Consider the following 27,497-nt stretch of genomic DNA (forward strand, 5'->3'; position numbering starts at 1 on the left):
ACGGGCCCAGCCGCTCCGCGGCATGTGGGATCCTCCCAGACCGGGGCGCGAACCCGGTTCCCCTGCATCGGCAGGCGGACGCGCAGCCACTGCGCCACGAGGGAAGCCCCACGCCTCTATTCTTAAAGAAGTTTCCACACCATTATGTCACCTTGTGTGTCTCCAGAAAATGCTTGCTTTTATGACTTTGCACTTAGTAGGGCTTTATTTACTAGTGTGCAAATAAATTAAATGGGGGCACGAGTGCTAATTACATGGAACACAGAAGCAAATTTGGTTTAATCATGTCAGTGGGCTGGAAGTGGATGGGAGGGAGCAGCCATATTTTCTCTTTTCCTCTTTCTTCCTCTAGTCCTCTGGTCTCTAGCGCAATCTATGATCAGCAAATATCCCATCCTTTACCTCTTTGCTTCTCTTCCCTTCTTTCTTCCCTCTTGGAGTTAGTTTTCTCTCCCCTAGTTTCTGGTGTCATTTCCATGGGACCTACGATAAGTAAGTTTGAAAGCCCCAAACAATTCACAAGTGTCTAAAGGATACAGAAAAAGAGGCAAACTTACTTTAGAAATTTGTGTGAGAAGTAGCTGTGAGGACTGCTGCTGCTTCTTTTAATAGCACATAGTCCTGATAGGTTTTGTCTTGTACTGTTTAGGTCTGTGGTTAGGCAGTTACTAGATTAGCCATTTTCCTCTCCTTTATTTCTTAGAGCACTTTTCAAAATTATGGTTGAGGACAAGGAGAGGGCAGCTGAAAAAGAAGTCGGTGTATTTATAAGTAATCATACAGAAGAGTTTCAGGGACAAAATAAAGGACAGTTGTTTAGTTTATAATTTAATGATTTTTCTTAAACCAGCCTAAGAAACATGAAATAGGTTGCAATGTGTTTCTGTTTATTGTTGTTTTTAACAGGTTTTCCTTAAATCATAAAAAACTTGAAAATTCTTATGAATAAAGTAAATTATGGAATGTAATTTATTTTAATTTTTATTTATTATTATTATTTTTTTTGCGGTAAGCGGGCCTCTCACTGTTGTGGCCTCTCCCGTTGCGGAGCACAGGCTCCGGACGCGCAGGCTCAGCGGCCATGGCTCACGGGCCCAGCCGCTCCACGGAATGTGGAATCTTCCCGGATCGGGACACGAACCCATGTCCCTTGCATCGGCAGGCGGACTCGCAACCACTGCGCCACCAGGGAAGCCCCATGAAGTGTAATTTAAAACATTAACAACCAGGATGGAAAAACAGAAATTTATAAAAGATGGCAAGATTGGAAAGGAAAAATGAAATTGATATATGGAAATCTTTGGGTCCTTCATGACTAGCTACGATTGGGTGAATGAAAAATCTTCTATTGTCTGTCTCCATAGTACAATTACCACCCTTAGTGGCAAAATTAGAGTTTAATTTAGAAACAGCAATTTTTATTCTTGCATTGAGTTTATAGAAGGAAAAAGGTGAAAGACAAAGAGGACTCAGGATTTGGATGTTGTCTCTAAGTAAGTTTTTTGGGGACACTAAACAAGTAATTTACTTCTAAATAGTTCTTAATAGTGGAAATGTCAGTATTTCAAAGGAATCTCTCTCAAGGCTACTAGCACTATACCACAAATGCCAAGGACAGAGTAATCATTTTCTAAGAGATGATCAAAAACCTGAATAAGGAAATCCCCCACTTGAAAACCCCTAGTGAGGTAAGTGCCTTTTGGTGAATTATCTTAGGTTCCAAAAGTCCCTTAAGTGAGCACATGTTTTGTAATAAGTACTAAAGACTTATTGACTCATGATGAAAAATAATAAGTAATAATGTAAAGATAATAACATATATAGCTTATTACCAAAAAATTATTTGTAGGACCATTGTAAGTACCTTAATAGATAGTATTGTATTCTTTTTGCTATGTGTGTGTATCTAGTCACAAAAGTGGGAAAACAGCATTTAACTACCTAGTAAGTCCTTTCATTTTCTGGAAGACCCTTGCTTTAAAGTGAAAGAAATAAAATGAATAAATAAATAAACAAAATGAAATAAAATAACATATCTTTAGCTTTTTATGTAGTTGCACTCCTAACACCAATTAAGTATTTTCCATTCAGTCTTAAACAGGAACAAATAATTCAAAAGTACTTGCCTACTTTCATAATATTTTCTTTGAAGTGAGACTATGAGTTGTAAGGCCCAAATTAGAAAGTTGATCATCGTAAGATTGTTAACTTCACCTTCCTCAGAAGGAAATGGGCTAGTTCTCCTGGCTCAAGATCCACTAAGTGCGGGATGATAGTGACTTTCGTATGAAATTGTACATTTTGAGTAGGGCCAATCTTGTAAGTTAGCAAATCTGACTACAAATTCAATCGGCAGATGTACTCAGCCCAGCAAGGCAAGCAAGCCTACCGTAGGAAGGTTTTGTTAAGCTGTGAACTGGGATAAACTTGGAAATTAGAATAAACTTTGCTTCGGAGTCATTAACGTCAGGCTGTCCTACAGTCAAGTGATGCAACATTATGGATTTAGTCACCTCTGTGTTCTGGGAGGCCATAAAAATATAAGATGTGAGAAACATCAACACTTTGGATTTCTGAGGTCAGAGATCTTAGAAAAAAGAGAGGGGAGAGAGAGAGAGGAAATGAACTCAGAACATGTGGTGTAAGGCTCTTGCCCCTTGCTGAGGATTGAGCTATGGTTTTTAGCCATCCTCACAAAAGGATCCTTGTTCCTAATGGACTGGTTTTTCACATGGGTGTCGGTATGGATTAAGGCCTGATTTCAAAAATTGGGCTTACACTGCCCCAGACTATGTTTTGTCTACCCTGCACAGTATTGACACATACAGTATGTATGTATGTATGCAGGTATGTATTTTTAATATTAGCTGCCACCACTTAAATGTTGGAAGATTTTGGTTTCTCTTGAAAAATGGAAGATCTGGACCCGCATGCCACCTGACCCCCACTCCCCTGGATCAAATGGCTGCCCCTTTGGTCCACGTGCACCTCTCCCTTTGACCAGCCCCTCCTACACTTTGTTGTCTGTTCCACCTGGATGCTTTACTCCTGTGATGTGACCCCTCTGGGCATTGAAGAACTCTAGGGTTCTAGTTTAGGTCTTGGTAGTCCTCCCATTACCCGTTTCCTCCACCAAAGATGACTTCTTTTCTTTTCCGGCTTCTTTTTAGAAGGGTCATTATTTCTTCATGAAAAGTAAACTTCTGATTTGCAAGTGCAAAGCACAGATGCTGTTACTCTGTAACACTCTTATCTTCTCACACGTAAATGTAGTCGCCTGCTAACCTCAAATTGTGCTTCCTCCAGTTGGTCTTCAGCTGGGAGGAGCATCAAAGTTAACCACCAGGGTAATTAAATATTAAGTAACAAGGTTGAACATAATCATAAGGAGACCCCATTCTCAGAGGTCCAGATTCTTTAGGTCTGTGTTGGGACCTAAGCATTTTTAAATTTTTAATCCATCACTACATGATTCTAATGTCTTTCAGGGTTTTGAAAACGATTTTTCTAACTCTAGCACTAAACTCAAAATCTAATCCCAGATGGAATTCTCTGGGTTTCCTAATTTTGTTTTATTTATGGCTTGATTCAGTCAGGGGTCTAACCAGTCATGTACTCCTACTGCCTCAACTATCTCTCTCCTGGTCTTCCCAAGAAACTAGCCATAAGAAAGAATGAAAACGTTACTGGAATAAGATTACCTTGTGTAATTTTATTTACACATTTTGAAAAAAGTAAGAACGAATGGCATCTTCACTTATCTCTTTAATATAGAAAATTTTCTTTTATTTGTTTTTATTTCAGTTTTTCAATAATGCACCTACTACAAAATGGCATGACTATTTCCTTACCCTTTACACAAATATATTAGAGATGCATTATACAATCGGAAATGGTGAACTATTAATGGTCTTTTTAGAATTCCTTTTTCCTAAAGTATTGATAAGTAACTGAAAGTCTAAAAAGCGAATGACCAGAACTAGCCTGTTGTTCCAGTTGTGTCCTGGACAGTAGGGGACAGTGAGATTTCAACCCCCTAGTGGGGCCTGTAAGACTGGGAAGAAGTTCAGGTTCCTATGGGCCCCTGATGATGCCGGTTCTGAAGACTATTTGCAATCTCTTGTCTATTTAGTTCAGTGATAGTTCAAAGATGGGAAATCCTAGTGCTGAGCTAAGAGGAATTCCCAAGTGTGTATGCACCACTGACCTCCCTCAAATCCAGAATCTGAGGGAATTAAGAGATGGTGGTTTGGGCCTGTATTTATTTCCTGTGGCTGCCGTAACACAGCACCACAGACTGGGTGGCTTAAACAACAGAAATTTATTTTCTCTCAGTTCTGGAGGCTAGAAGGAGCCTAGACCCTGAAGTAACGATCTCTTCCTCGCCTCTCTCCTTGGCTTGTCAATGGCCTTCTCCCTGTGTCTTCACGTCACCTTCCCCTTGTCTGTGCCTGTGTCCAAGTTTCTTCTTATAGGGACACCAGTCATATCAGATTAGGGTGCACCCAAGGACCTCATTTTAACTAATTTCCTCTTTAAAGACCCTATCTCCAAACATGGTGACATTCTGGGGTACTTGGGGTTAGGACTTCACCATAGGAATATGGATGTGAGGGAGATACAATTCAGCCCATAGGAGTCTGAATCTCTTGAGCTAGCTGTGTGACATGGACCAGTCACCCCACCACTAGTTTGGGGCATAGCTTCTCCTATAAGATGAAGGGCTTGGGTTGGGTCATCTCTAAAACTCTTCACCATGATTACTGGAGAGCTTGTAGTCAGCTTGAATATTTATAATCAGTCTGAAGTGTGTGCTCAGTATTGAAAAAATCTCACTGACTGTTACAGACGGTGTCTACTTATTCTTGCCATTTGAAGGGCTGCCATTTTTCACCACCAGACACCTTTTTTTTTTTTTGCCTCTGCTTTTTAAAATTCTTTTCCTGTTTGCTTTGAACTTCACTAAGAACAGAAAAAAAAAAAAGGTGATTTTTTAAACTTCCTTTTCAAACCCTAGCTCATCTCTTAGGGCCAATTGCCACACTGCTTCTTTGAAGTAATGCTAATGGGATTTTCAGTTTCTTCCAGTAGTTTGTTTAATTCAGTCACTGCAATGTTACTCTGTTTGTAATTGCCATATTAAATCTTGGGTGTTTATGATTCCTGGGAAAGTGAGGAGAGCTTGTCAAAGTGAAGTGATATACCTCAAGGGTGGTCATCAGTTTTTGGGTCTGGCCATTCCTGCTCCATTCCTGCTTTGTTTCTTCTATGTAGTAACCAGGCTGGCTGTGAAAAGTGATTCATCACTGATGCAGATCATTAATAAAAATCTAACTGTTCTCTCAGTTTCTCATCATCTGATACAAGGGACAAACTCTCACGTCACCCTGTTTCTGAGAGTTTCAAATGGAGCAAGTGCGAAGATTGGAGGATAGGAAGACTTCTGATTCCTATTTGTGCATTGCAGATCCCCACCCCTGCAAGGGACTCACAGTGGGTATGATGGCACCCAGGTTGGAGGAAGGGAAACCTGAACTCCCCTTCTTTTCCAGCTGCAGACCAGGGCTGGGAAGTTTTACCTTCCCTGCCAACCAGAACCCCAACCTGGACAGTCCTGCTACAGTTTTCCCAGACTAGAGGGCAGGGGACTGACTTCTGGTTTCCAGGAAGTTCCTTCCAGACTCCCTCCACCTTCAACATGCATTTGCTTTGAAGGTTCATCGTATAATTAACACACAGGCGTCTTGCGAACAATCGTCTGAAAACAAATTGAGTTGTTTGTGTGCCTAAGTGATGAAAGCAACTAGGAAAGTAATTTGTAAACCTGAAACAGCCCAGAGGTGTTTGGGCCAGAGGTGTCGAGTCCTCCCTTAGCCAGTCCTAACTGTGGGTTATTGGACGAGTCATTTCATATACTCTGTGCTCAGCTTCCTCAGCTATAAAATAAGACCGTAATAATTCCTCACGTGTAGATTTATTGTGATGACCACGAGGTGATGTATGTGAATGAACTTTGTAAAAAGCCAGGCAAATGTCTAGGGTTTGGTTCCCTGACTTAACATTTTCACGAATGATTCAGAAGGAGAGAGAGAGCAAATTTTCTGATTTGCAGAAAATATTAAAATCCTGTAGATAATGAAAGACACAAGGAGATCCATTTTTAAAATCTATATTGAAGCTGAGCCGATGCTCATATGGTCCCTTTCTGCTTTGACGTTCCAGGATTCTACGAGATTGCAGCGTCTATGGTTATGATTGGCTGTATGATCCCACTATGGCTTCAGTGGTCAACATGTTAATTACCAGTGTGATTCAGGAGACATTTACCTTTATCTCTCTTAATAGCTAGCTGCTAATAATGCTTTTGCTGAGGTCCTTAGGTATGTCCCCATCTGGGCTAAGCCAAGTTCCTCTGGGTGTGACCTGCCTGGAAAGCCCTTCCCAGCTAGTCATCCACTTGCAACAAGTCACTGCCCATATGTCTTCTTATTCCGTGGCCCTCCCAGACCACTCTTCCTAAAACATCACTACCTCACCCTTCAAACTCTCCATGCCCCCTAAGCTTGCTTTATTCCTTTAAATAGCACTTATTCCTCCTTGACATATTGCTTATTTCTTTGTTTCTTTATCATTTCCCTCCACGTGATGCTTAATATTATGTGCCGACATGACTGGACCATGGCACCCAGATATTTGCTCAAACGTTATTCTGGATGTTTCTGCGACAGTTTTGCTTGTTTGCTTTGGATGATTTGTACATTTAAATCGGTAAACTTTGAGTAAGTTAGATACCCTCTGTAAGTGAGTGGGCCTCATTCAGTCAGTTGAATGCCTTAACAGAATGAAGTCTGAGATTCCCTAAGGAAGAAGGAATTCTGCCAGACTGCCTTTGGACTTGAGCTGCAACTCTTCCCTGACTCCTCAGCATACTGGCCTACCCCATCAGCAGAATTTGGACTTGCCAAGCCTTTACAGTTGTGTGAGCCAATTCCTTAAAATCAATCAATCTTTCTCTCTTCACACACACACACACACACACACACGCACGCACAGACACACTATTGGTCCTGTTTCTCTCAAGAACCCTGACTAATATAGTACACTTCATTTACATATAAACTCGATGAGAGCTAAGTCTTTATCTGTTTACTGCTCTGTTCTTGGATGTCTGTCTGGCACATAGTAGGTACTCAACAAAGTATTTACTCATTTAAGTAACTGATTAATGTGTTAGCTAATATTATTCCCAGCAGAATATAAAATTGAGGTCTCTCTGACTTTTTCATCTTTGTCATGATGGAAATTTTAAATTAATTTTATTCCTTTTTTCCCATTTGGTTATCATTTGCCTTCGTTTATCCACTTTTCACATCTTTGATTTAACTCATTTTCTGGCCTTTTCAGCTTATTTGAAAAACAATTTTTTGAGCATTCTGATCATTTAGTTCTTTGTGGGTTTCCTGCCTTGTTGCAGTCAAAAACACCCCAGTTTCTGCCTGGGAAGTTTGGGTTAAATCTTTGCATACTACAAACTTGAGCTAATGCAAAAACTTAAAAAAATACAAGCTGTGTGGAACATTGCTTACATAATATCTTGTAAGAGTTAGAACATGCTCTTTAGACCCATCTTTCTTTTTTTATCCTTGACATAACTCTTTGATGCTGAACTAAGTAGGAAATGTTTCCAGAAATTCAGCTCTGTGAAGCAGGTGTGATCAAATATGAGAGGAGTTTGGCGCTGGTATCTGCTCCATGGCCAGTGATGTTTATGTCTTTCACTGTTCTACTCCAAGATTCACAGTTCTCAAATTCTGAATGTATTTTGGACAGTGGGTTTTGATTTCCAGTCAAAAACTTCAAAACTAAAGCAAAATTAGAAAGTACATTTCTTTTAGACAGCTCCAGAACGTTTAGTATATGCACAGTTGTTTTTAGAAATAACACTGAGGTAACAATTCATAAATGTTACATTACATAAATGTTAAGCACTCTGAGTGCTTGATCATTTAAACCAGGAATTGTGGACCTGCTTGTAATATTGTCACATGACTGCTGGGTGAAATTAGCTTACCAAGGAAAGGATGGGACCTATAGCTGTAGGGGACACACACACACCCACCCACACACTATTGGGTATCAACTTGGAGCACCTTTGACTTGTCAATTTTGGCTACCCAATTTTGATTCAGATCTCTTTGAGTTTAAATCTGTGTCATTTTCTTCAGTTTCTGGTGAGAAACCAGAATTGAAAGAGAAGGAGAGCAAGTAATATCTCACTGTTAACTCCCTCTTCTCAGCAACAGAGGTGGCTGATAACAGAAAGGAATTGCTTCTACTCACTTTGGTTGCTTAGATTCAGTTTTCCATTATCTGTTGCAAAAAGGACTTACTGATTTCTTCTAGCTACAGAGATTTTTACATTTGTTTGAGAATTTTCATGTGCTGGCAATGTCTGGAATGTTACATGGTTAGTATATTTAATTTCTGACTGTCAAGTAGAACAAAGTTTGTTATAGAATAAGGATCCTGAAAGGTGAGTGACTTTCATTTGAAAGCCCTTCCCATCTTAGCAGTTAACCCTTTGGTGTGATTTCAATCACATTATTATTTCCTAAAGTGCCCAATTCAGTTACTGTTCATTAGCTATTGATGCTCTGATCTAGAAAAGGGACTAATATTAACAGGATGACAGGATGACCTTCTGTAGAAACGGTAAGAAGTGGGGAACTGTCATCTTGAAAAGAGAAATTGATACTAATAAATACTTTTTGTTCAAAGCTGCTTTAGAAGAAGATCATAGATTCAAATGTGTTTTAAAAAGTAAGAGTCATGCAAATATAATGTTAAAAAATCCCCCAGTGATTAATACATTACAAATAATATGCCCATGTGCAAATCTGCTTTTGGAAACTTAACATTCATTTTCGATTATAATCAATGTTACTTGTCTCTGTGTTCACAGAACCTGGCACGTAGAAGGTACTAGTGAAATGTCTGTTGGGTTGAAAAGGCAGTGATTTGATAGTGAAGCCAGTATATTTAGGCATAATTCCTCTGATCTGTTTACCATTTCCAATTATTCCTTACATAGAATTGTTCATATAGAGAAAGTAAGCTATATTTTATGGTGAGTTGCGTGTAGGGGCAAAAACACTGTAATAAGAGTGAGGAGACTCAGACGAGTCCTAGCTCTCTACCTTTTGCTCATGAGTGACCCTGGATAAGTCAGGCATTTTTCTGATATTTTGGTGTGATTTTCCCTGCTGGAGTCTGGATGTTAGAATGTATTTTTAAATACATCAATACATCCATCCCAGGAGGAAAAGATGGCAACCGCATCTCCTTCGTCCCTCCTTCCTTGGAGGTCCCATGGTATCTTGTGACTTAGAAGGGATTCAGGCTTTGGTGACAAAGGGGGAAGGGCTAAAAGGGAAGATGTGGGGACCCCTGTGGCAGTGATTTATACGTGAAGAATATTTAGTTCCCTTGACCCAGAAGATGCCATAAAGTAGAAGAAAAAAAGTATGCCATGAAAACTATGAAAAATGACCTTGAGGAAAAAATCCTCAGAACCAGTTTAAAATTTTTTGATGCTTAGCAATGAATTTACTTATTCCACATAAGATGAAAAATTATTTCTATTTGTGTTTAGAGAGACAAACAATAAATGTTTAGAAAACCTGAGAAAGGAATCAAACAGACATTACCCCCAAATGTTTCCATACATTTTAGAGGCTCATTTTTCTAAGGAACTCAAGCCTAACTAAGATAAATTTGACACAGTGTCACTTGGACCTATGGGTTTTGTCTCCAGAAAAAAAGGGACAAATAATAAATTAAAGATTGGTTCTCTATTAAGAGAAGTTCATTTTTCCTGAATAAAAGTGAAGAAAATCCTGTTGGATTTATCGTATGGTTAGATAACCAGGAAGGAGTTCATCAAAACTGTAGATTCTATTGCTATATATAAAAAAGGAAGAAACAGAACATGCTGTAAGCTAAGTACCAGGTTTGGGAGAAATGATCACTTTTTATCCTCACAGTAACGCTTCAAGACAGAAAGTACTGTTGTCACTTACAGATCAGGAAACTGAGGATCAGTGAGGCCCTTTAACTTGCCCGAAGTCAGCGTTGGCAGCAAAGCTGGGATTCAAACCACAGTCGTTTTGAAATTTCATGTTTTTTCCTACTCTGCTATGTTGTCCCTCACTGGAACTTTATAATAATAATAATAATGCTTACCAGGCACCTATTTATTATGTGTGAGGAATGGTGCTAAGAACTTGAAGTGCATTATTTTATTTAATCATCACAACAAACCTATGAAGAAGAGATTATTTCCACGTTATAGATAACAAAACAGAGACTTGGAGAGTCTAAGTGACTTTTCCCTCAATCATAGGGCTGATAAGTGGGAGCCGTGACTTTTGAGCCCAGAGCTGTGGCTCCTACCATCCGTGATGCTGTTTCTCGGGTAGTTTGGAGAACCCGAGGTCTGGACTGTCGTGCAATTGATCTGCTCCTTTTTCGGAGATGAGTCAGTGGAAGGATGGAACCCACGTTGATTTTGCCTGTGCATGGCAAATAAAATACAGCCATTTGGGGCGGCTTACACCTATTTACCAAGTTGCTTAGTTCAGAAGTCAGTAAAATTCTCTTCATGTTTTTCTTTTACAGATATTTACCTCCATTGCTGGACCATTGTCTAAAGGTGATAATGCTCATGTGGCTGATAGCAACTCTGAGATGCTGAAATTGAGTAAGAATATTACTAAAAGGGAGAGCTGCGATGAAGGCCTGTATCGTGAGCACGGATTTTGTTGTCAGCCGTGTCCTCCTGGTATGTTATACAAAAAAAATCTAGCGATCAGAATGAAAATCAGGGTGAGGAGTAGCATTTAATAATAATGAAGAGAGTGTTTTTACAGCATTTAGTTCTCCTGCATTATGGCCTGACAGGGAAGGAAAAAAAATATGACATTATTTTCCAAAGACCAGCTTATGTCATCTTTATCACACTGGTTGGATGTGAGAATAAGTAAATATAATTTATAAATGACATGTACCTCAGAAATGAGAGGATTTATTTATTTAGCTCCATTTTTCAATAGCAAAAGCAGACTAATTTGTGGATATTAAAACTTAGCACATCAGACTGGTTAGAATATATCATAAAAATTGTGGAGCTCTGAAAGCAAGGGACTTCTATCCTTAAGAGATGTCTCAACACTTCCCTTCGATCAGAAAGTCTCTGAGAAAGCTGTTTGTCCTAGCACTGAAGCCTGCAAAATACATTTGCATTTTACAACCAAATAACTAGATAAGCTAGGAAAGCAACGGACAAACACCAAGCATTTTTTAAAATCGGTATTTTTGAAATGAAAACCAATTTCAGATTGGAAATCCTTCAAACAGCAGCAAATTGGAAGGAAGCTAAGCAAAATGCAATTGGGCAGACTTTTTTTCTCAACATGGAGTAGAGTTGACTACTACTTTATACAGATATGGATCTCCCAGTTGCATTGTGAAGGAAAACAGGAAGATAAAGGAAAACAACACATGGGCATATGCAATAGATTAATAGAACCATAAAGGACGGTGGTAAGTTTCATGTTTGGCTTTCCAGGCCTCCAGCACTCTAGTTGCTAAACAGGCACGGGCCCTGTTTATAAAAAGATTCTAACAGTCCTTCTTGGCCTTCTCTCCAGGTTTTAATAACCCTTATGGAAAATCTCTCATAATCCAACCCATTTATATTTAAGCATACTCACATTTACTCTTCTCCAAATGAGAATGAAGAATGGCTTTCTGGCTTTTTTGTAACTTGCTAAACACCATCTATTTTTCCTGTGAACTGAGACCTTTACTCCTATTTTTAAAACCTAAAATGCAAATTAAAATGAAGATAATAAGCTTTGAATATCAAACTGTTAAGGACTTTGTTTGCTTTTTGTTTGTTTGTTTTGCTTTGTTTTATTTTCGTTTTAGAAGTGATCTCAGTCCTGGTGAGTTTGCTTGTGAGATAACTCTCATGTCATTCTTGGAATGTAAATTGTTAAAAAACCTTTTAAGAAGGAAATTTGGATATGTGGATCAAAAATTTGAAAATACACTGATACAGTAACAGGTTTATAGAAAAAAGTCTTAAGAAAATAGTCAAAAAGAAAAGAAAATATTGTATGCATGACATTTCACTATGATACCCAGTGATGTAAGATTAAGTAAATTTTGGAGTATTCAAAGACTGGAATATTATGTATCAATCAAAGTCATGTTTTCTGATATATTTCTGATATAAGCCTCAATGTATACAAATTCCCTTAAGAGATTTCTAACTGATCTGCTGGCTGGATTAACTAATTCTCTCTGCTCCATCTCTAAAAGATCCTGGATGGTGTCCAATATATACTAAACACTCTTTCCACTTCTAGTCCTTTTTTTTTTTTTTAATTTTAAGCTTATCAATATTCAGATTGCCTCCAAATTTGTTTATGCTCATTGGTGTTGTGATATTAATATGTAATTTAATTAAATATTACATAAACCAATATATGAATACACAGAAAAAACAGATTTTATTTCTATGAAAATTATTTTGAATGCTTTGGAGAATTTCAGTAAAGTCGGGTTACTAAAAGAAATGTTAATGAATTAGGTGGAGGCAAAATACATGGAAAAATCACAAAAATGTTAAAGCCTTTCAGACAGATTATTGGTGTCTTTAAGTTTTCTTTCCATCAAAAAGAAAGGAAGAAAGAGAAGAAAGAAAGAGGAGAAAAGAAAGAAGGAAAGGGAGAAAGGAAATCAAGGACTTTCCTGGTTGTCCAGTGGTAAAGAATCCGCCTTCCAATGCAGGGGACTCGGGTTCGATCCCTGGTCGGGGAATTAAGATCCCACATGCCACGGGGCAACTAAGCCCGCATGCTGCAACTACTGAGCCCACGCGCCTCAACTAGAGAGCCCGTGTGCTGCAAACTACAGAGCCTGTGCACTGCAACGAAGATCTCATGTACTTCAACTAAGATCCAACATAGCCAAAAATAAATAGATAAATAAAATAAAGATGAAGTCGGATTTTGCCCCCCAAAAAAGAAAAGGAAATCATAGGCGATGCATTCTGGATGTGACTTAAGTGAGAAAGACTGTGGAATTCTAATAACTTGTTTCTACATCACAAGAGTGGCAAATAATTATATAGTTATATTTTATAAATTGAAATGTTGACAGTAGTTTTTTCAATGATCCCTTATGTGAACTGACATTTTTAATCAAAAAAGTCCTCATCACATCACCATATCCAATAAGAAGGATTCTATGGTACACTGCATACATTTTATATATATATATATATGCACACACATACACACATATATATGTACACACACACATATACTCACATGTATATGTGTGTGTATTTATATGCATAGGAATGCACCAAAATGAAAACAGTATCTCAGAGCGGTTGATGTATAGGTGCTTTTTACACTTTCCTAAATTTTCCAAATTTTCTACAATGAGCATATGTACTATTATACTCAGAAACAAATATATTTTAAAATATTATTTTCAAGAAAACAACTACTTTTTAAATATTTTGATAAATTTAGGTTGTATACATTGGAGGAAAGAAAGGACTTGTGATATTATATCCCTGTCGCGCTGTAGGCATTGTGCCAGGCACATTCTGCAAGGTAATTCATTAAAGAGGCCAATTCATTTAGAAAGCAGTGTAATTCCACTGACTAGCAATTAAAGTTGTACTTTGGCTTGGTTTTCTTAAACATACTGCTGCAATGGTATAGAACCCTTATGCACTGTATTTAAATTTGGTTCTGAGTTTCCACAATGTATATATTTTTTCTATTGACCTATCATTGCCTTTGTTTACTAAAATATTGTATATGTTTAAATTTCATAATTTGTTTATGTAGTATTTTGTTTTATCAAAAAGAATGCTATGAAATCATTAAGAAAGTCATCTTCCTAGGAGAGACAGCATACATTATTTTTGCTGTTCATGCACATCCGGCAGATTAAACTTTAGACTTAAACTGCACACCAGCTCTGGGAAACATCCTGGAAAGTATTACTGGACACTTCTGCTAACATCCCATTGGCTGGGACTTAGTCACATGGCCATGCAAAGGAGGCTGGGAGATGTAGTCTTGACTCAGGGCAGCCATGTCCCCTGGTAAATATCCTATTCCTATGGGAGAAGGGAAAATGGATATTGGGTGACAATCAGGGATCTCTGCTACATTGACTAATCCTTTTCAAAGTCCTAAATTAGGGAAAACGTAAAGACATTGTAATGTGTTGAACTGTGTGCTAATCACCATTTGCAGTTAGGTCTTTGGCATCCAGAGTGAGCATACCAAGTAAATAATTCCTCCATAGAGTGCTCCCAGGAAGGCAAATGGGGAAGCTTTGACTTCAGAGAGAGAGAGTTATGGGACAGTGTTAAAAAGGAAAAGGCAAAGCAAGTGAAGAACCATGTCCCAGGGCACACATTCTCCCTTGTCTCCTTGTGCAGCAGACAAGCCACGGGGACTGTGAGATGAAGGCAGAGAAACAGGACAGAGCCCCTGACCTCAGGGAGCTTCCAGGCTTGGAATGTAAACTCCTACACTTTACCAGCTGTAGTAACACTTCAAAAGTTTTGTCTTAGTTTGTAACATGGTAGCTGAAATCTTTACCAAGCAGATATTGAATAATGTTTAAGAGCTCAAGTTCTGGCATCAGACCCTGCTTTCAAATCCTCCATCTGACACTTAGAGGATGACCAACATATTTTGGTTTGCCTGAGACGTCCCCAATTTTAGCACTAAAAGTCCCACATCCTGGGCAAACAGGGATGGTTGGTCCTCCTAGCTATTAACAAGCTTCATGTCCTTTGGCAAGTTACTTGACTTCTTTGAGTCTGGTTCTTTAACTGTAAAATGGACATAATAATAGTTCTGACCTTTTATGATTATTGTGAACATTAAATGGAAATATGTTAACAGTGTTTAGCAGAGTCCTTGGCTTAATAAGTGTTAATATTATCATTTATTATTACCATTATAAGAATTGTTATGGATCTGATGGATGCACATACATCTTACTTGCATTCTTCTGGATGGAAACTACATGCTGTACTGGAATAAGTGAAACTGAGTATTTGTGTTGGTTTAATAACATATTGCTCATGAATGGCAAGGAACTACTGTTACTGTGGAATTTTCTTTTCAAATTTAATATAGATCTCCAATGTTCCTTCTTTCACCTTCTCTGTATACTAATCTTTTTTGTTGTTGTTCTACTAATCTTTTTTTGTTGTTGTCATGGGATCTAAAATGAGAATATTTTCTGAATAGTCATGTAAAGTAATTGTCTGAAATGTTACAATAAATTTTCTTTTAAAAGGCAAAAAAATAAAAAAAGAATGCTGTGAGGTTATTAAGAAAGTCATGTACCTGGGGAAAGAACATAAATTATTTTTGCTTTACATGCATATTAGATTTTGCCTATTCTTTTTAATTAGTTATAACATAATAATTACAGTCACTAGTCAGGCTTTTCTCTCAGATTTCCCTTTATATTTTCTATCTCTTTCGTCTTCATTCTCTATTCCCTTGCCCTAAACTAGCTTTCCCCACAGCACTTATCACCACTTGCCGTCTTGTATTTATTTGTGCATTGCCTGCTTCTACCTTGACAATGTGAAGCCTTTGGAGACCAGGCTTTGTCTTATTTCCTGCAGTATCTCCAGCTCCTAGAAAGTGCCTGGCACACAATAGGTATTTAATAAACACTTCTTAAATAAATGAATTATCCAGAAGGCATTGTTGTATAATGCTTACTAATAGAAATCCAATGACTCATTTTATTTTTAAAGTAAATAAAAGTAAATGCGAATATGATTTAAACTTTTGCGTATTAAGATAACAAACCTGGTAATAAATTTTGTTGTAAATACGTTCATGCCTGCACATCATAACGTATTCTGTCTCTTAACGGCAAAGGAATAGAAAGAAAGGGGAGTGAAAAGGGAACTGTGAACACTTACTAGGCAGGTCCTGTGCAGTAATGTTAGCCATGCAAGAGAAGTATGATTACCTCCATCATATGCAGGAAGAAATTAGGCTTAGAGAGATTAAGCACTTATTTTTGTTTGTTTTCTTTTGTTTTATTTGGCTGTGTCGGGTCTTAGTTGAGGCACGTGGGATCTTTTGTTGCAGTGCACTGACTTCTCTCTAGTTGTGGCACATGGGCTCAGTAGTTGCAGCACAAGGGCTCTGTAGTTGCGGCATGCAGGCTCTCTAGTTGTGGTGCACGGGCTCAGTATTTGCGGCACACAGGCTTAGTTGCCCTACTGCATGTGGGATCTTAGTTCCCTGACCAGGGATCGAACCCACATCCCCTGCATTGGAAGGTGGATTCTCAACCACTGGACCACCAGGGAAGTCCCAGATTAAGCACTTTGTTAAAGATATTGTTGCTATTAAATATTTGACCAAAGTCTTTAGAACTTCAAATGTTCTCTTCCTTAAACAATACTGTCCTTGTCAGGATTTGTGGACTTTGGAAAGTAAAATAAGTCAGAGAAAGCAGAATTAATTAGGTAACCTCAGTGGCCAGTGGCAGTCATCGCTACCGTGAATATATACCTAGCAACCTTCTTTTCTCCTCCCCCCAATGTTGGTAAAGGCGTCTCTTCTAGTGCTTTTGGTCATTCTAACCTCTGTTTTATATGCTCCTATTTTTAATCATCCTATTTCTGTAGGCATATTCCTTAGTGACGCTTTTAGCTTTTGTCTTGGGAGAAATTCTGTCTCTTGCCACGATTTTTACAACAACTTTCTCCCCTACTATATTTATATTTCATTAGCTTAGCCCCTCCACTCCTGTTTTATTATCATCCCTGAAGACTTCCCTTGCTGTTGCATGACTACCTTGCGTTTAAACACTTGCTCCGGTTTTTTTCTTGGGCAGGCAAACGGAAAAATGATGGTTGCAAAATTGATGGAGGTGAACCAGAATGTGTGCTCTGTGCAGAGGGGGAGGAGTACACAGACAAGAACCATCATTCTTATAACTGCAGAAGATGTAGAGTTTGTGATGGAGAACATGGTAAGTGTCTTAAAAAACAATCGAAAGGGGCCAATCATGGTACTGCATGTAGCACCATGTATAATACAGTCTGAAATTGGGACTTATTCTGGCACTATGTCAGCATACAGGAGGGACAGGATGGGCCTGGCTGGGGTGAAGCAGGACCAGGTACTGGGTGACATTTATGAGTCAAGTCTAGGCAATTCTCCCAGATGTAGGAGAATGACTAAATGTGAACATGGTGAACAGGGTCCATCAGCTCCAATCAAAATTGCGGGGACTTTTTTTTTTCCTGCTTTGATTTATGCTTGTATAATGGCTTTTGTTCTTAGCCAGAAAGAGCTCAGACGCCTGCAGATACAAGGACAGAGGAACCCAAGAGGTGGGTGGGTTGCTCCCCCTTCTTTGGGGATCTGGTTTGTCCTGATAATTCCAGGTGGGGACCTGAATTTTCATGGATATCCCAATATATCTTGAGGGTTCAGATTAAAATAAAACGGAAGTATTCCCAGTTTTGTTAGACATCAAGAACTCTCTGGATGTAAAGCTATTCTTATCCCTATTTAGGCTCTAAAGCAGTGTTTCTCAACCCTGGCTGTACATTAGAATCAAACAGGACGCTCCGAAAAATGCCAACATCTAGGTCCCGTCTCAGAGCAATAAAATCAGAATCTCTAAGTGAGGGTTTTGGCATTGGTCTGATTGAGTAGGTCTGGGGCAGGGCCTGACATTCTGCATTTCTAACAAGCTCCCGGGTCATGCTGATGTTGCTGGTCTATAAGCCATACTTTGAGTAGCCAGGCTCTAGATGAGAAAAAGGGAGCCATTTAAGTACAGGTGGGGTTGTCTAGGTTGCTGGATTGTCTGTCTACTTAAAACTCTGCTAAATGATTTCAACTCTTTCAACCTGGGGTTGCCTATTTGGCATTTAAATGCTAGTTGTGTTACTAAAGGTGTGATGGTGGGACTGCTAACATAAGCGCTGGATCTCAAAAATCCATGCAGCTCCTGCCCATCCTCTTCATCGTCCATTTATAACTAGCTGCTCTAATTAATAGTCTGCAAATTGGTTTTCTAGGCCTAGAAGTGGAAAAAAACTGTACCCGGACCCAGAATACCAAGTGCAGATGTAAACCAAACTTTTTTTGTAACGTATCTCTGTGCGAACACTGTAACCCTTGTACCACGTAAGTTTTAGTCTTTCTCTGGTTAAAACACTAGGTATATCTTGAGAGAGAATGATTTCCTAAAGGGAAGCCTCCAAGCAACTAGATAACCGTTTCTTCACCCGAACATCCTATATCTAAACATTTATTGAACACCTCCTATGTGCTTGATACTGTGCTGGCTGCTCAAGCCAACGATATGAGAAGACACGGGCCAGGCTTTGAAGGTCTAAGGCTAGAGGCGGAGAGTGTCAAGAAAAGCAGTGATTATTGTGTTCACACCACGTGGCAAGAAGAGACTTGTACTCAGGGTGTTGAATTATATAGGAAAAGCTTTCAACTCTGCCTGGGGAGATGGGTAAAGATATGACACATGGCTTGAGTCTTGAAGGAAAGAAAGAGCCTTACCAGGTGTCCACGGATGGAAAGGACATTTCAGGCAGGGGAACAGCCGCTGCAAAGAGATGAAAGGAAGCTCTGGAGAACAGATGACCTGGCTGGAGTGTAGGAAAGACTGAGAAGGAGCCAGGGTCAGATCATGAAAGACCTGTCTTTCATGCTAAAAGAGCTTGGTTTTGACCCAAAGATAGAACACCTGATTATAGATTTCACTTTTCTTCTGATTAATTGGGTGATTTTGAGCAAATCACTTAACCTCTCCGAGCTTCGGTTTCCTCATTCATAGGATGCAGATAATATTCATTTGTCTTATCAACCTAATTGCTGTGAAGATCAGACTGGGTAATATGTGTTGTAAAAACAGCTTTCGCTTTGTAAGATGTTGTTTTGTATAAATATAAATATTTAGGATTATATTCATGTGCCTCTCCTTAAACTTGTAATTCACCTTGGGAAATTTTTAGTTCACTTAGTAGACTTGAAAAGCAGGGACACAATGCCTTATGTCTCTTATTTACTAGAAAATGTTAAATTAGGTGCAGTTAACCTAGACTCTCCTTTCTAGCCTAAGTGTCTGAGAGTACGGTCATGGAGACAGTGTAAGTGGGGATTGGGAGGGTAACTAATGTAGTAAAATAGTGATAATAATAATAATAATTCTAAATACTTCATAATCTTGATTTAATTTTCTTTTCACAGTAACCCTTTGAGGCAAGTAATATTTTCTCCTTGTTATTGATGAGAAAACAGGCTCATGGTGGTTAAGTGACTTGCCCAAGCTCACCTAGTTAAGTAATAGGCAGAGCCAGGTTATAATTCAGACAATTTGTCAGTGTTTGGCTGTCTGAAGAAAATCCCACAGGAACCTCTTGAGTGTTGTAATCACCACTTGATGCTAAAATGGGTAACCTTTAAGGACCACCTAGGTAGACTCCCTAAGCAGCAGCCTGGGCAGTGGCTATTGTCTGGCCATTTTATTGTTCTATGGGACTGTTTGGAAGTTGCTTTTGGCAATTTATGATTTTAAGAGCACAGTTTATGACCAAATTAAACTTTATTTTTGTGTCTATTTCATCCTTTTTCTTATATGTTGATGTTTTAATACCTTCTTTTACCTCAAGGCATTTTAAACCATAGTCATTCTTTAGGATATTTTTCATCTAAACAACCAAATTATGTTATGAATTTGCACCAGTGTAGATGCTAATTTAGAAATATTTGAGGGAATATGTTTGCCAAAAATGCAAAAATGAATAAAATGGCCCTGGATTTATAGTGTGTCATTGAAAATGATCAAGGAATCAGTCCACCAGGCTTTGTGAATTCCCTCTGTATTTTTTTCTAGGTGTGAACATGGAATCATTGAGAAATGCACACCAACCAGCAACACCAAATGCAGAGAAGGTAATTATTTCTTTTTATGATTCTATTCTCCTTTCTTCCAACCCCACTGTAAAATATGAAGAAAAGCCAATCCAAAACTTTTGATTCTCTGAGAGTACTTTGTTTTAATCTTAAAAATTGCTTACTTTCATTTACCATGTCCAGCGTTCCAATCTACAGGATCCAGATCTAACTTACACAGTTTATGGGCCCTCCTGATCCTCATTCCAATATCTGCACTAATATACAGGGGTAAGTTCTTACTTTGTTCAAACTGTAGATTGAAGTAACTTGGGAAGTAGTTGTTCACAAGAATTCCCTCCTGTCTCCTACCTACCAGGAGAAAGAAAGCTCCTACCAGGTAGGCAGCTCTGGTATGGTGTTAAATTCCTGCTTCTAAATGCACCCCTGAGAGCGGGTAAGAACAGGTGATGTTATCTCTCAGCTACTGTTTTTGAGCAACCATTCTGGGGCACTGATTGGGTGTTCCCATCTTCCCCATGAACAAGGGTATTTGTATTTAGGCAGTAGCTGAGTTGGCCAAGAATCGGAAGTAGTCCTTCAGTCTACATTGAGATCATCCCATGCACAAAGAGAATTCAAGGAGCCAAGGCATCGCAGGGGACACTTGATAAATTCACCCCTGTCTGTGCCTCCTCTCCCTTGTCCAGGCTCCATGCTTTGTGATTATTTCTCCACCTTAACTTAAAATACCGTGGCAATACCTTTCATGCGAGGGTTACGTAGTAAAGGCAGCACGTAAACCAAAATTGCATATACTTATAATTACTCTAGAAAAATCCCTTTAGATCATTCATACAACACATGGTGGTGTCAACTTTCAATAACTCTGAAACATCCAATTTTTCTTTTTCTGTTGGAACAAATCACTGCTTCTCCAGGTCAGCTGAAGATAAAGAGACTGCCTTGCCATTAGAGATTGTTTAACTAAAAATATAAACTCAATGTTTAAACACTTAAATTGTGCTTGGAGACGTCTAGATTTCTCTCTTCCACCTCATACTGACTTCAAGGCATACACTTATTGAGTATATATATTTGAGTTATTTGTGAGTGTGTGTACTTGAGTTTTGGGGCATTAAATGCCACTTCATGGCAAACTGATGTCGACTTTCCATAGCCTATGGCTTCTGTGCCCAGCTTCAAGCCAGTGAGAGGGAGTGGTGATGGCCATACAATAAGTCAAAAGCCAGCTTCAGGCTAGGCCAGTGTGTGGTAACTGGATGGCTCCATTAAGGTGTGGCATATCTCTAGACCACTTGACTCGGTGGGATGGAATTTTCAAAATCAGGACGAATCTGCCTCTTATGGTGCTCGGTTGCTTTAAATTTCAATGAATGAGTTTCTCCTTCTCACACTTCTCTTAGTATGAGAGTATATTCTCACATGCTTCCTACAAGGCTGAGACCTGAGTCTGATAGAAATTTCTTGGATCTTTCAGAGGTGAAAAGACGGCGCAGGAATAGAAAGAATGGTCACCAGAAATCTATAGCCTCAAATACTGTAAGTGTTGAAACATGCATCAGCTTTCTGAAAAAAATAGAGAAGGTAGTCATTCAGCTTTTTACTTTTACTTTTTTAAAAACAAACATTTATGATGCCTGCGTGTGCATGGGTTAGAGGGGCATCAAAAATGAATTAAGATATGGTGCCCAGTTGATAAGAAGCTTCTATACAGATAACAAGAATTAATTCTTATTAATAAATTCTCACTTACACAAAAGGAGTTGAGAAAAGGATGTGGCCAAGCTTCCATGTTCCATGTTGGTATTATCCTGAAGAGAAATGCAGAAAGACATCCTTTACCAGAGCAGGGATTCAGTATCCAAGTCCAGGCACAGAGATAACACTTAAAGCCATTGTAAAGGTAGAACTCAGCTCTCTTCAGACACTTGTTACCTTATCTGTCACCATATCTTTTTACAACATGGAATCAAAGCATTTCAAATAGAAGAAGAGGGAGTTCCCTGGTAGCCTAGGGGCTTTCACTGCCGTGGCCTGGGTTCAATCCCTGGTCGGGGAACTGAGATCCCACAAGCCATGCACAGAGAGGCCGAAAAAAAAAAAAAAAAAAACACCACACACACATATAGCAAAAGATACACTGGGGAGAGTAACCAGTTCACTTGATGAAAAACGATTTTCTCATTTGGGGCCAGTGGGGCTTAGGGTTCTTTAAATGAACATGGTACAAAATCATTTCAACTTAAACTATGTTGTCATGTCAAAAAATTAGAATAGTTACAGTAAAGAAAATTTTAGAATGATTCTAGTTATTATGTTTATTTTCATGAGTCTATATAAAGAATAATTTCAGCACATTCCACAAATTACTTAGGTTCCTTGCCTCCCTAAAAAAAAAAAAGCCAATATTCCTTAGTTTCTGGTTAGGCTGGAAACTTTCAGACTAAAAATTTGAATGGTGAAAGAATCCTCCTTAGTCACTTAGTCTAAATTTATACATTTAGAGTATTTTATTACATTTAGAGTATTCTATACATTTAGAGTATTCTAAATATATTTTATCTCTCTCCTTCCCTCCATTTTTTTTTTTCTCCCCAGGAAATGATGCCAGTGAATCTCACAGGTAAGACTTTTATCATTTCATTTCATCGAGATGGCTTCCTTAGGAGTCACAGGATAATTTTAGAGTTAAATAATTTTGCAAATTTCAGTAACATATAGTGGGGTCTTGCCGTTTCTTGAGGTTCCAGTTCTTCCTGCTCACCGAAAAGGGTTTATTAAGCAGTTTGTTTAAATGTATAACCAATACTCAGGTAACATAAGATGTTGTATTCTGAAGGCTTAATTTTCCTTCACAAGCAGGTAGGTGTAGTATAGAACTCCTGCCTACATTGACTCAGAGGCTAATCTGAATTGTAGACTCAGTTATTATTGGTGTATCCTAGTTCCTTAACAACAGTCATGATTCTATTCTGTTCTGTTCTTCGACCTGTGAGTCAGTGATAAGATGGTCATATAAACTCTTGGCCAGCCTTTTAGAGGTGTGGGTCATTGATCATCAAATCCACAGAGACGTTAGAGATGCTCTTTTCCAGCCCTCTTGCTTTATAGATGAGAAAAGAAGGCACAGAGATGTTATGTATCTTGCCCAGGTAATAGAGCAAATTACTGGGGACACAGGAGGAGGTTGTTTCTGTTTTTGTTTTTCCCTGACTGGCTCTTTAGATCTCTAGGACTTACCCATATTCTTAAGTACTGTAAGAGGAGAAATGGTTTTCAGAAGTGGGAATTTTGTTTAGAAAAACAAATTTTCAGAGACTATTCTCTATTTTTCAGACATTGACTTGGTAAAACATATCATTAGTATTGCTGAACAAATGAAAATAACTGAAGTTAAAGAATTTGTTCGGAAGAATGGTATGGAGGAAACTAAAATAGATGAGATCAAGCACGACAATCCCCAAGATACAGCTGAACAGAAGGTCCAACTTCTCCGTAACTGGTATCAAAGTCATGGGAAGAAAGATGCATATTGCACTTTGATTAAAAGTCTCAGAAAAGCCAAACTTCATGCTCTTGCAGAGAAAATTCAAGATATAGTCCAGAAGGACATTACTAGTGAACATGAAAATGCAAACTTGCAAAATGAAAATGAAAGCTTGGCTTAAAGTGAAAAACAACTAACTCAGTTCTGAGAATATACTAAAGAAAGATTAATGTTCGAATAAGTTCTGGGTAGCTGCAAGCTGTAAATATTGCTTGGCTTTTTTTTTTACTGGGTGTGTTTTCTTTTTTCATTTATTAGACTTGTAGAGCTAATATATTTACAGGCTTTGAGCATCTCATGATTCTGCCTTCAAGGATGTTTAAAATCTAGTTGGGAAGATGGACACAGTTAAGAGTAAATACAGTGGCATGTAAAGTGCGCAAAAAAAGAACGTATGCAGAGGACAAAAGATTTCAGATCATGTTCAAGTATCTAACATATGATTCTGTAAGTATGAATGTAATTAACATATGTAAATACAAATGCCTATCCACAGGCTGACCTCATTCCATAAATCAGTAGATGTGATCTTTTGTTGTCATGTCACAATCAACTGCCCCTGAATTACCTCCCCAGCTCCACTGATAATTCTAGAGATTTTACCATATTTGTAAATTTTGTTTACAGCTTTGAGAGGAGCATACTCAGGGAAAGCTTGCACATACCACTGAATGTAGAATTTAATAAGGTTCTACCTCAAAGGTCTTTGCACAGCTTATTGGCATTTCATGGGGAAATATTTCAGTTTTGAATTCACATAGAAAATGCAGACTCAGTTATAATGCTTGGCTATTTTATATTTGTTTGTCACTTTGGATCAAAATAATCCACTTCTTTCTCAGGTGTCGAAACATTTTGATCAGGAAAGAATTACTAGATCATTGGCACCTCTCCATTTTCTTCTTGATGTGCGTCTTGGTGGCCTGTGCACCCCCAGACTTGGAAGGACTGCCTAAGAAACACTTAACTGATTCACGCAAAGCTGGGACTGCTCTTGGAAACACCTAGTTTAGTTTGGAGAGACTAACTGCTCTTACGGAAGGTAGCTTTGTGGCATAGCATGAACCCATGTCTGCCACCAAAGCTGATAAGATAGATTCTTATTTTGCTCCATCCGCCACAAAATGTTCAGTAACTCCCCATGTGTTCTCTCTTGATGCAAAGGCAGCTTATACATAGCAAAAGTGAAATCATATCAGGTTTCAGGAATTGCTCTTGTTATTTCCTGTAGCTTCTTAGACAAATAAGCCCCTCTCCCCACTACCACTTCCTTACTTTTACATTTAAACACTTTCAAAAGTTTATACTAAATGTGAATGTTAATAAATACTATTAATATTTATATAGTTGTAAGCTGAAGACAGTTATAAGCTGAAACAGATACTCAGTACTACCTAAAGAGTTTCCATTGATGGAAGGTGTTTTCCTCTTATGTTTGGAAATAGAAAACATAGGTAAAACTATTTAATTAAAATCATGTTTTTGGTATCTCTGGTTATCTCTTTTTTTGGTGGGGCCTTTTTGTTTTTGTTTTCTTTTTTCTATCTATTGCTAAATGTAACCTGTTTATAAATCTTTCATCCTTCCTTTGGTCTCTTAGGAGGTATTTCCTTTTTAAAGCCCCTTAGTAGTTAAATAATTTCCTCCATAGGCTGTTACTCTCAAAAATACCCCTCTCCTAAACAACACATAATTGGTTATTATGTGAGGATTTACTATAACAGGATTATATATCAGGCACTGAACGTGTGGTTAAGAAAGTAAATATTTCAAAGGGTTGGTTTTACTGGTAAGAAAGCTAAATGGGGATTTTGAAATAATCCTTCCTGCATACTTTCCATTTCTGGCTACGTAGTGACCACTGGACTATCTCTCTTTTTTAAAACTTAATTTTAATAATATATTTTGCTTAACCCATCATTTCCAAATATTATCATTTCAACATGTAAGCAGTATAAAAACTATTAATTATATAATTTACATTTTTTTTCATAGTAAAGCCCACAAAATCTGGTTTGTATTTTATTTATACTTACAAGCACATCTCAGTTTGGACTGGTTACGGCATTGATAGTTCAGGTCTATATCTTTGTTAGGGCAGATCTGGCAACCTTAACTCTAATGGCTGGTTCAGCCCTACTACTAAAGTCCAGTACTCTCTGCATCTTTTCAGTGGGATCTCTTCACTCTGGTTGGTTGGAGTGTCAGCAGTCTCCTACCCTTATGTCAGCTTTGGGAATTGTTCTGCTTACAGCACCCGTAGCTGTCCTTTGCTGGCTCTTGGAGTCTTATCTCTGCATGTGCACATAGTATCAGCCAAAGACTCCAGAGAATCCCTGTACCGATTTCTGGAACTCTTTTTCTATGTAGCTTCCTTCTTTTCAGTATTCTGTTCCAAAAAGCCTGGCAGTCTCAGCCTCCTAAACTTAACCTTCTGCCCCTCAACTTGACAAGATGACTGTTCTCTGCTTAGAGTTCCTCCTGTACTAGGATCGGGAAAGGGCTTGTGGGCAGGAAGGCTGAGTGATCATTAGTTTCTCTTCTCTAAGGGATAGTCTGCACTATCTGTTACCTGATTTTCTGGTTCTAGACAGCAGGGGGGCAAGTCTGATACTAGTTAATCTTCACGGCCAGAAGCAGAAGTCCTACAGGCACACCTCATTTTATTGTGCTTCGCTTTATTGCATTTCACAGATACCGTGTTTTTTACAAACAGGTTTTGTGGCAACCCTGCGTCGAGCAAGTCTATCAGCGCCATTTTTTTTCAACAGCATCTGCTTACTTCATGCACATTTTGGTAATTCTTGCAATATTTCAGACTTTCTCATTATGATTATATTTGTTATGGTGATCTGTGATCAGTGATCCTTGATGTTACTGTTGCAGAAATAATTCCGACTTGCTGAAGGTTCAGATGATGGTTAGAATTTTTTAGCACTAAAGCATTTTAAAATTAAGGTATGTACATTTTTTTGACATAATGCTATTACACACTAAATAGGCTGCAGTATAGTATAAACATAACTTTTATATGCACCGGGCAACCAAAAAGTTTGTGTGACTCGCTTTATTGCGATATTTGCTTTATTGCGGTGGTCTAGAACAGAATCCACAGTATCTTCACCTTGTACTTTGCAAGGTGAAGTTGAGTTAGAGAACATCCTGTATCTACTCTGGTAAGTTCCAATCCGAGAATTTCAGGTTCCTTTGGGAGGACGAGGGAAGTTGAGAAGGTCTTGGGACTTGGTGGTATGGCTCTTTCCCTCATAGTTTCACTTGAGTGTGACCGTTCCCAATAATCACAGCCATGATCCAGAGCTTGAGGTGGCCTTTGGTTCAAGATCACCCTTATTGTGGTGAACCTGGTCTGGTCCTCTTTGTGGTGGACATCCTGGGTAAGAGTGTCACCCATGAGCTGCAGAAAAAAGGTTATTTGTAGAAAGAGGTCGTAGATCATATGGTGAGACTTGCTTACTCAGACACCTAGGTCTTCCTCATTGGTTTGCATATGGAGTTCTCCCAACTTCGATTTGATCAGAAATTTTTTAGCTATTGAATCATCAGTTTCTGTAGAGCTGTCTGGATAAGGTATATAATCAATACAACTTAGAATTTTTTCCATCCTCGCTCCTGAAAGGTAATTTATCTGAGTATAGAATTTTATGCCAGAATACTTGCAGTTTTCCCTCATCTCTTTGAAAATGTTAATCTACTGTCTTCTTACACTTATCGCTGCTGATGGAATGTCTACTTTTGGTTTAAATATCATTCCTTCAAAGGTAATGTTTATTTTTTTAATTCTGATAAGTTTTAAAGTTTCCCTTACCTTTTCCTTGGTGTTCTGCTGTTTCACTACAATGAGCTTTGATGTAGATTTATTTTTACTTAACTTATTTAATAAGAGTAAATTTTTAATCAGAAAG

General features: G+C 38.4%; 1 protein-coding gene across 6 annotated transcripts in view; it reads left to right on the forward strand.

The window, feature by feature from the left end:
• The window catches only part of FAS (Fas cell surface death receptor), a 28,659-nt gene extending 2,288 nt beyond the window's left edge, over nucleotides 1-26,371 (forward strand). Inside the window, exons 2-10 of one of the 6 annotated variants that reach the window (XR_008616145.1) lie at nucleotides 10,678-10,840; nucleotides 16,975-17,112; nucleotides 18,173-18,281; nucleotides 20,005-20,063; nucleotides 20,208-20,294; nucleotides 21,505-21,566; nucleotides 22,626-22,650; nucleotides 23,364-24,021; nucleotides 26,291-26,371. Coding sequence is in view for 4 of the 6 variants with exons in the window: in XM_007100980.4 (XP_007101042.1) it covers nucleotides 10,678-10,840; nucleotides 16,975-17,112; nucleotides 18,173-18,281; nucleotides 20,005-20,063; nucleotides 20,208-20,294; nucleotides 21,505-21,566; nucleotides 22,626-22,650; nucleotides 23,364-23,695 (975 nt within the window). In the remaining 2 variants the exon portion in view is untranslated. Of the gene's footprint in view, nucleotides 1-10,677; nucleotides 10,841-16,974; nucleotides 17,113-18,172; nucleotides 18,282-20,004; nucleotides 20,064-20,207; nucleotides 20,295-21,504; nucleotides 21,567-22,625; nucleotides 22,651-23,363; nucleotides 26,027-26,290 lie in introns of those variants that run through there. The other 5 variants (XR_003677504.2, XM_028481237.2, XM_028481238.2 and 2 more) reach the window with 5 other exon arrangements.
• Nucleotides 26,372-27,497: the final 1,126 nt, after the last annotated feature.

The sequence above is a fragment of the Physeter macrocephalus genome, chromosome 20, assembly GCF_002837175.3.
Source record: "Physeter macrocephalus isolate SW-GA chromosome 20, ASM283717v5, whole genome shotgun sequence".
Classification (NCBI taxonomy): Eukaryota; Metazoa; Chordata; class Mammalia; order Artiodactyla; family Physeteridae; genus Physeter; species Physeter macrocephalus.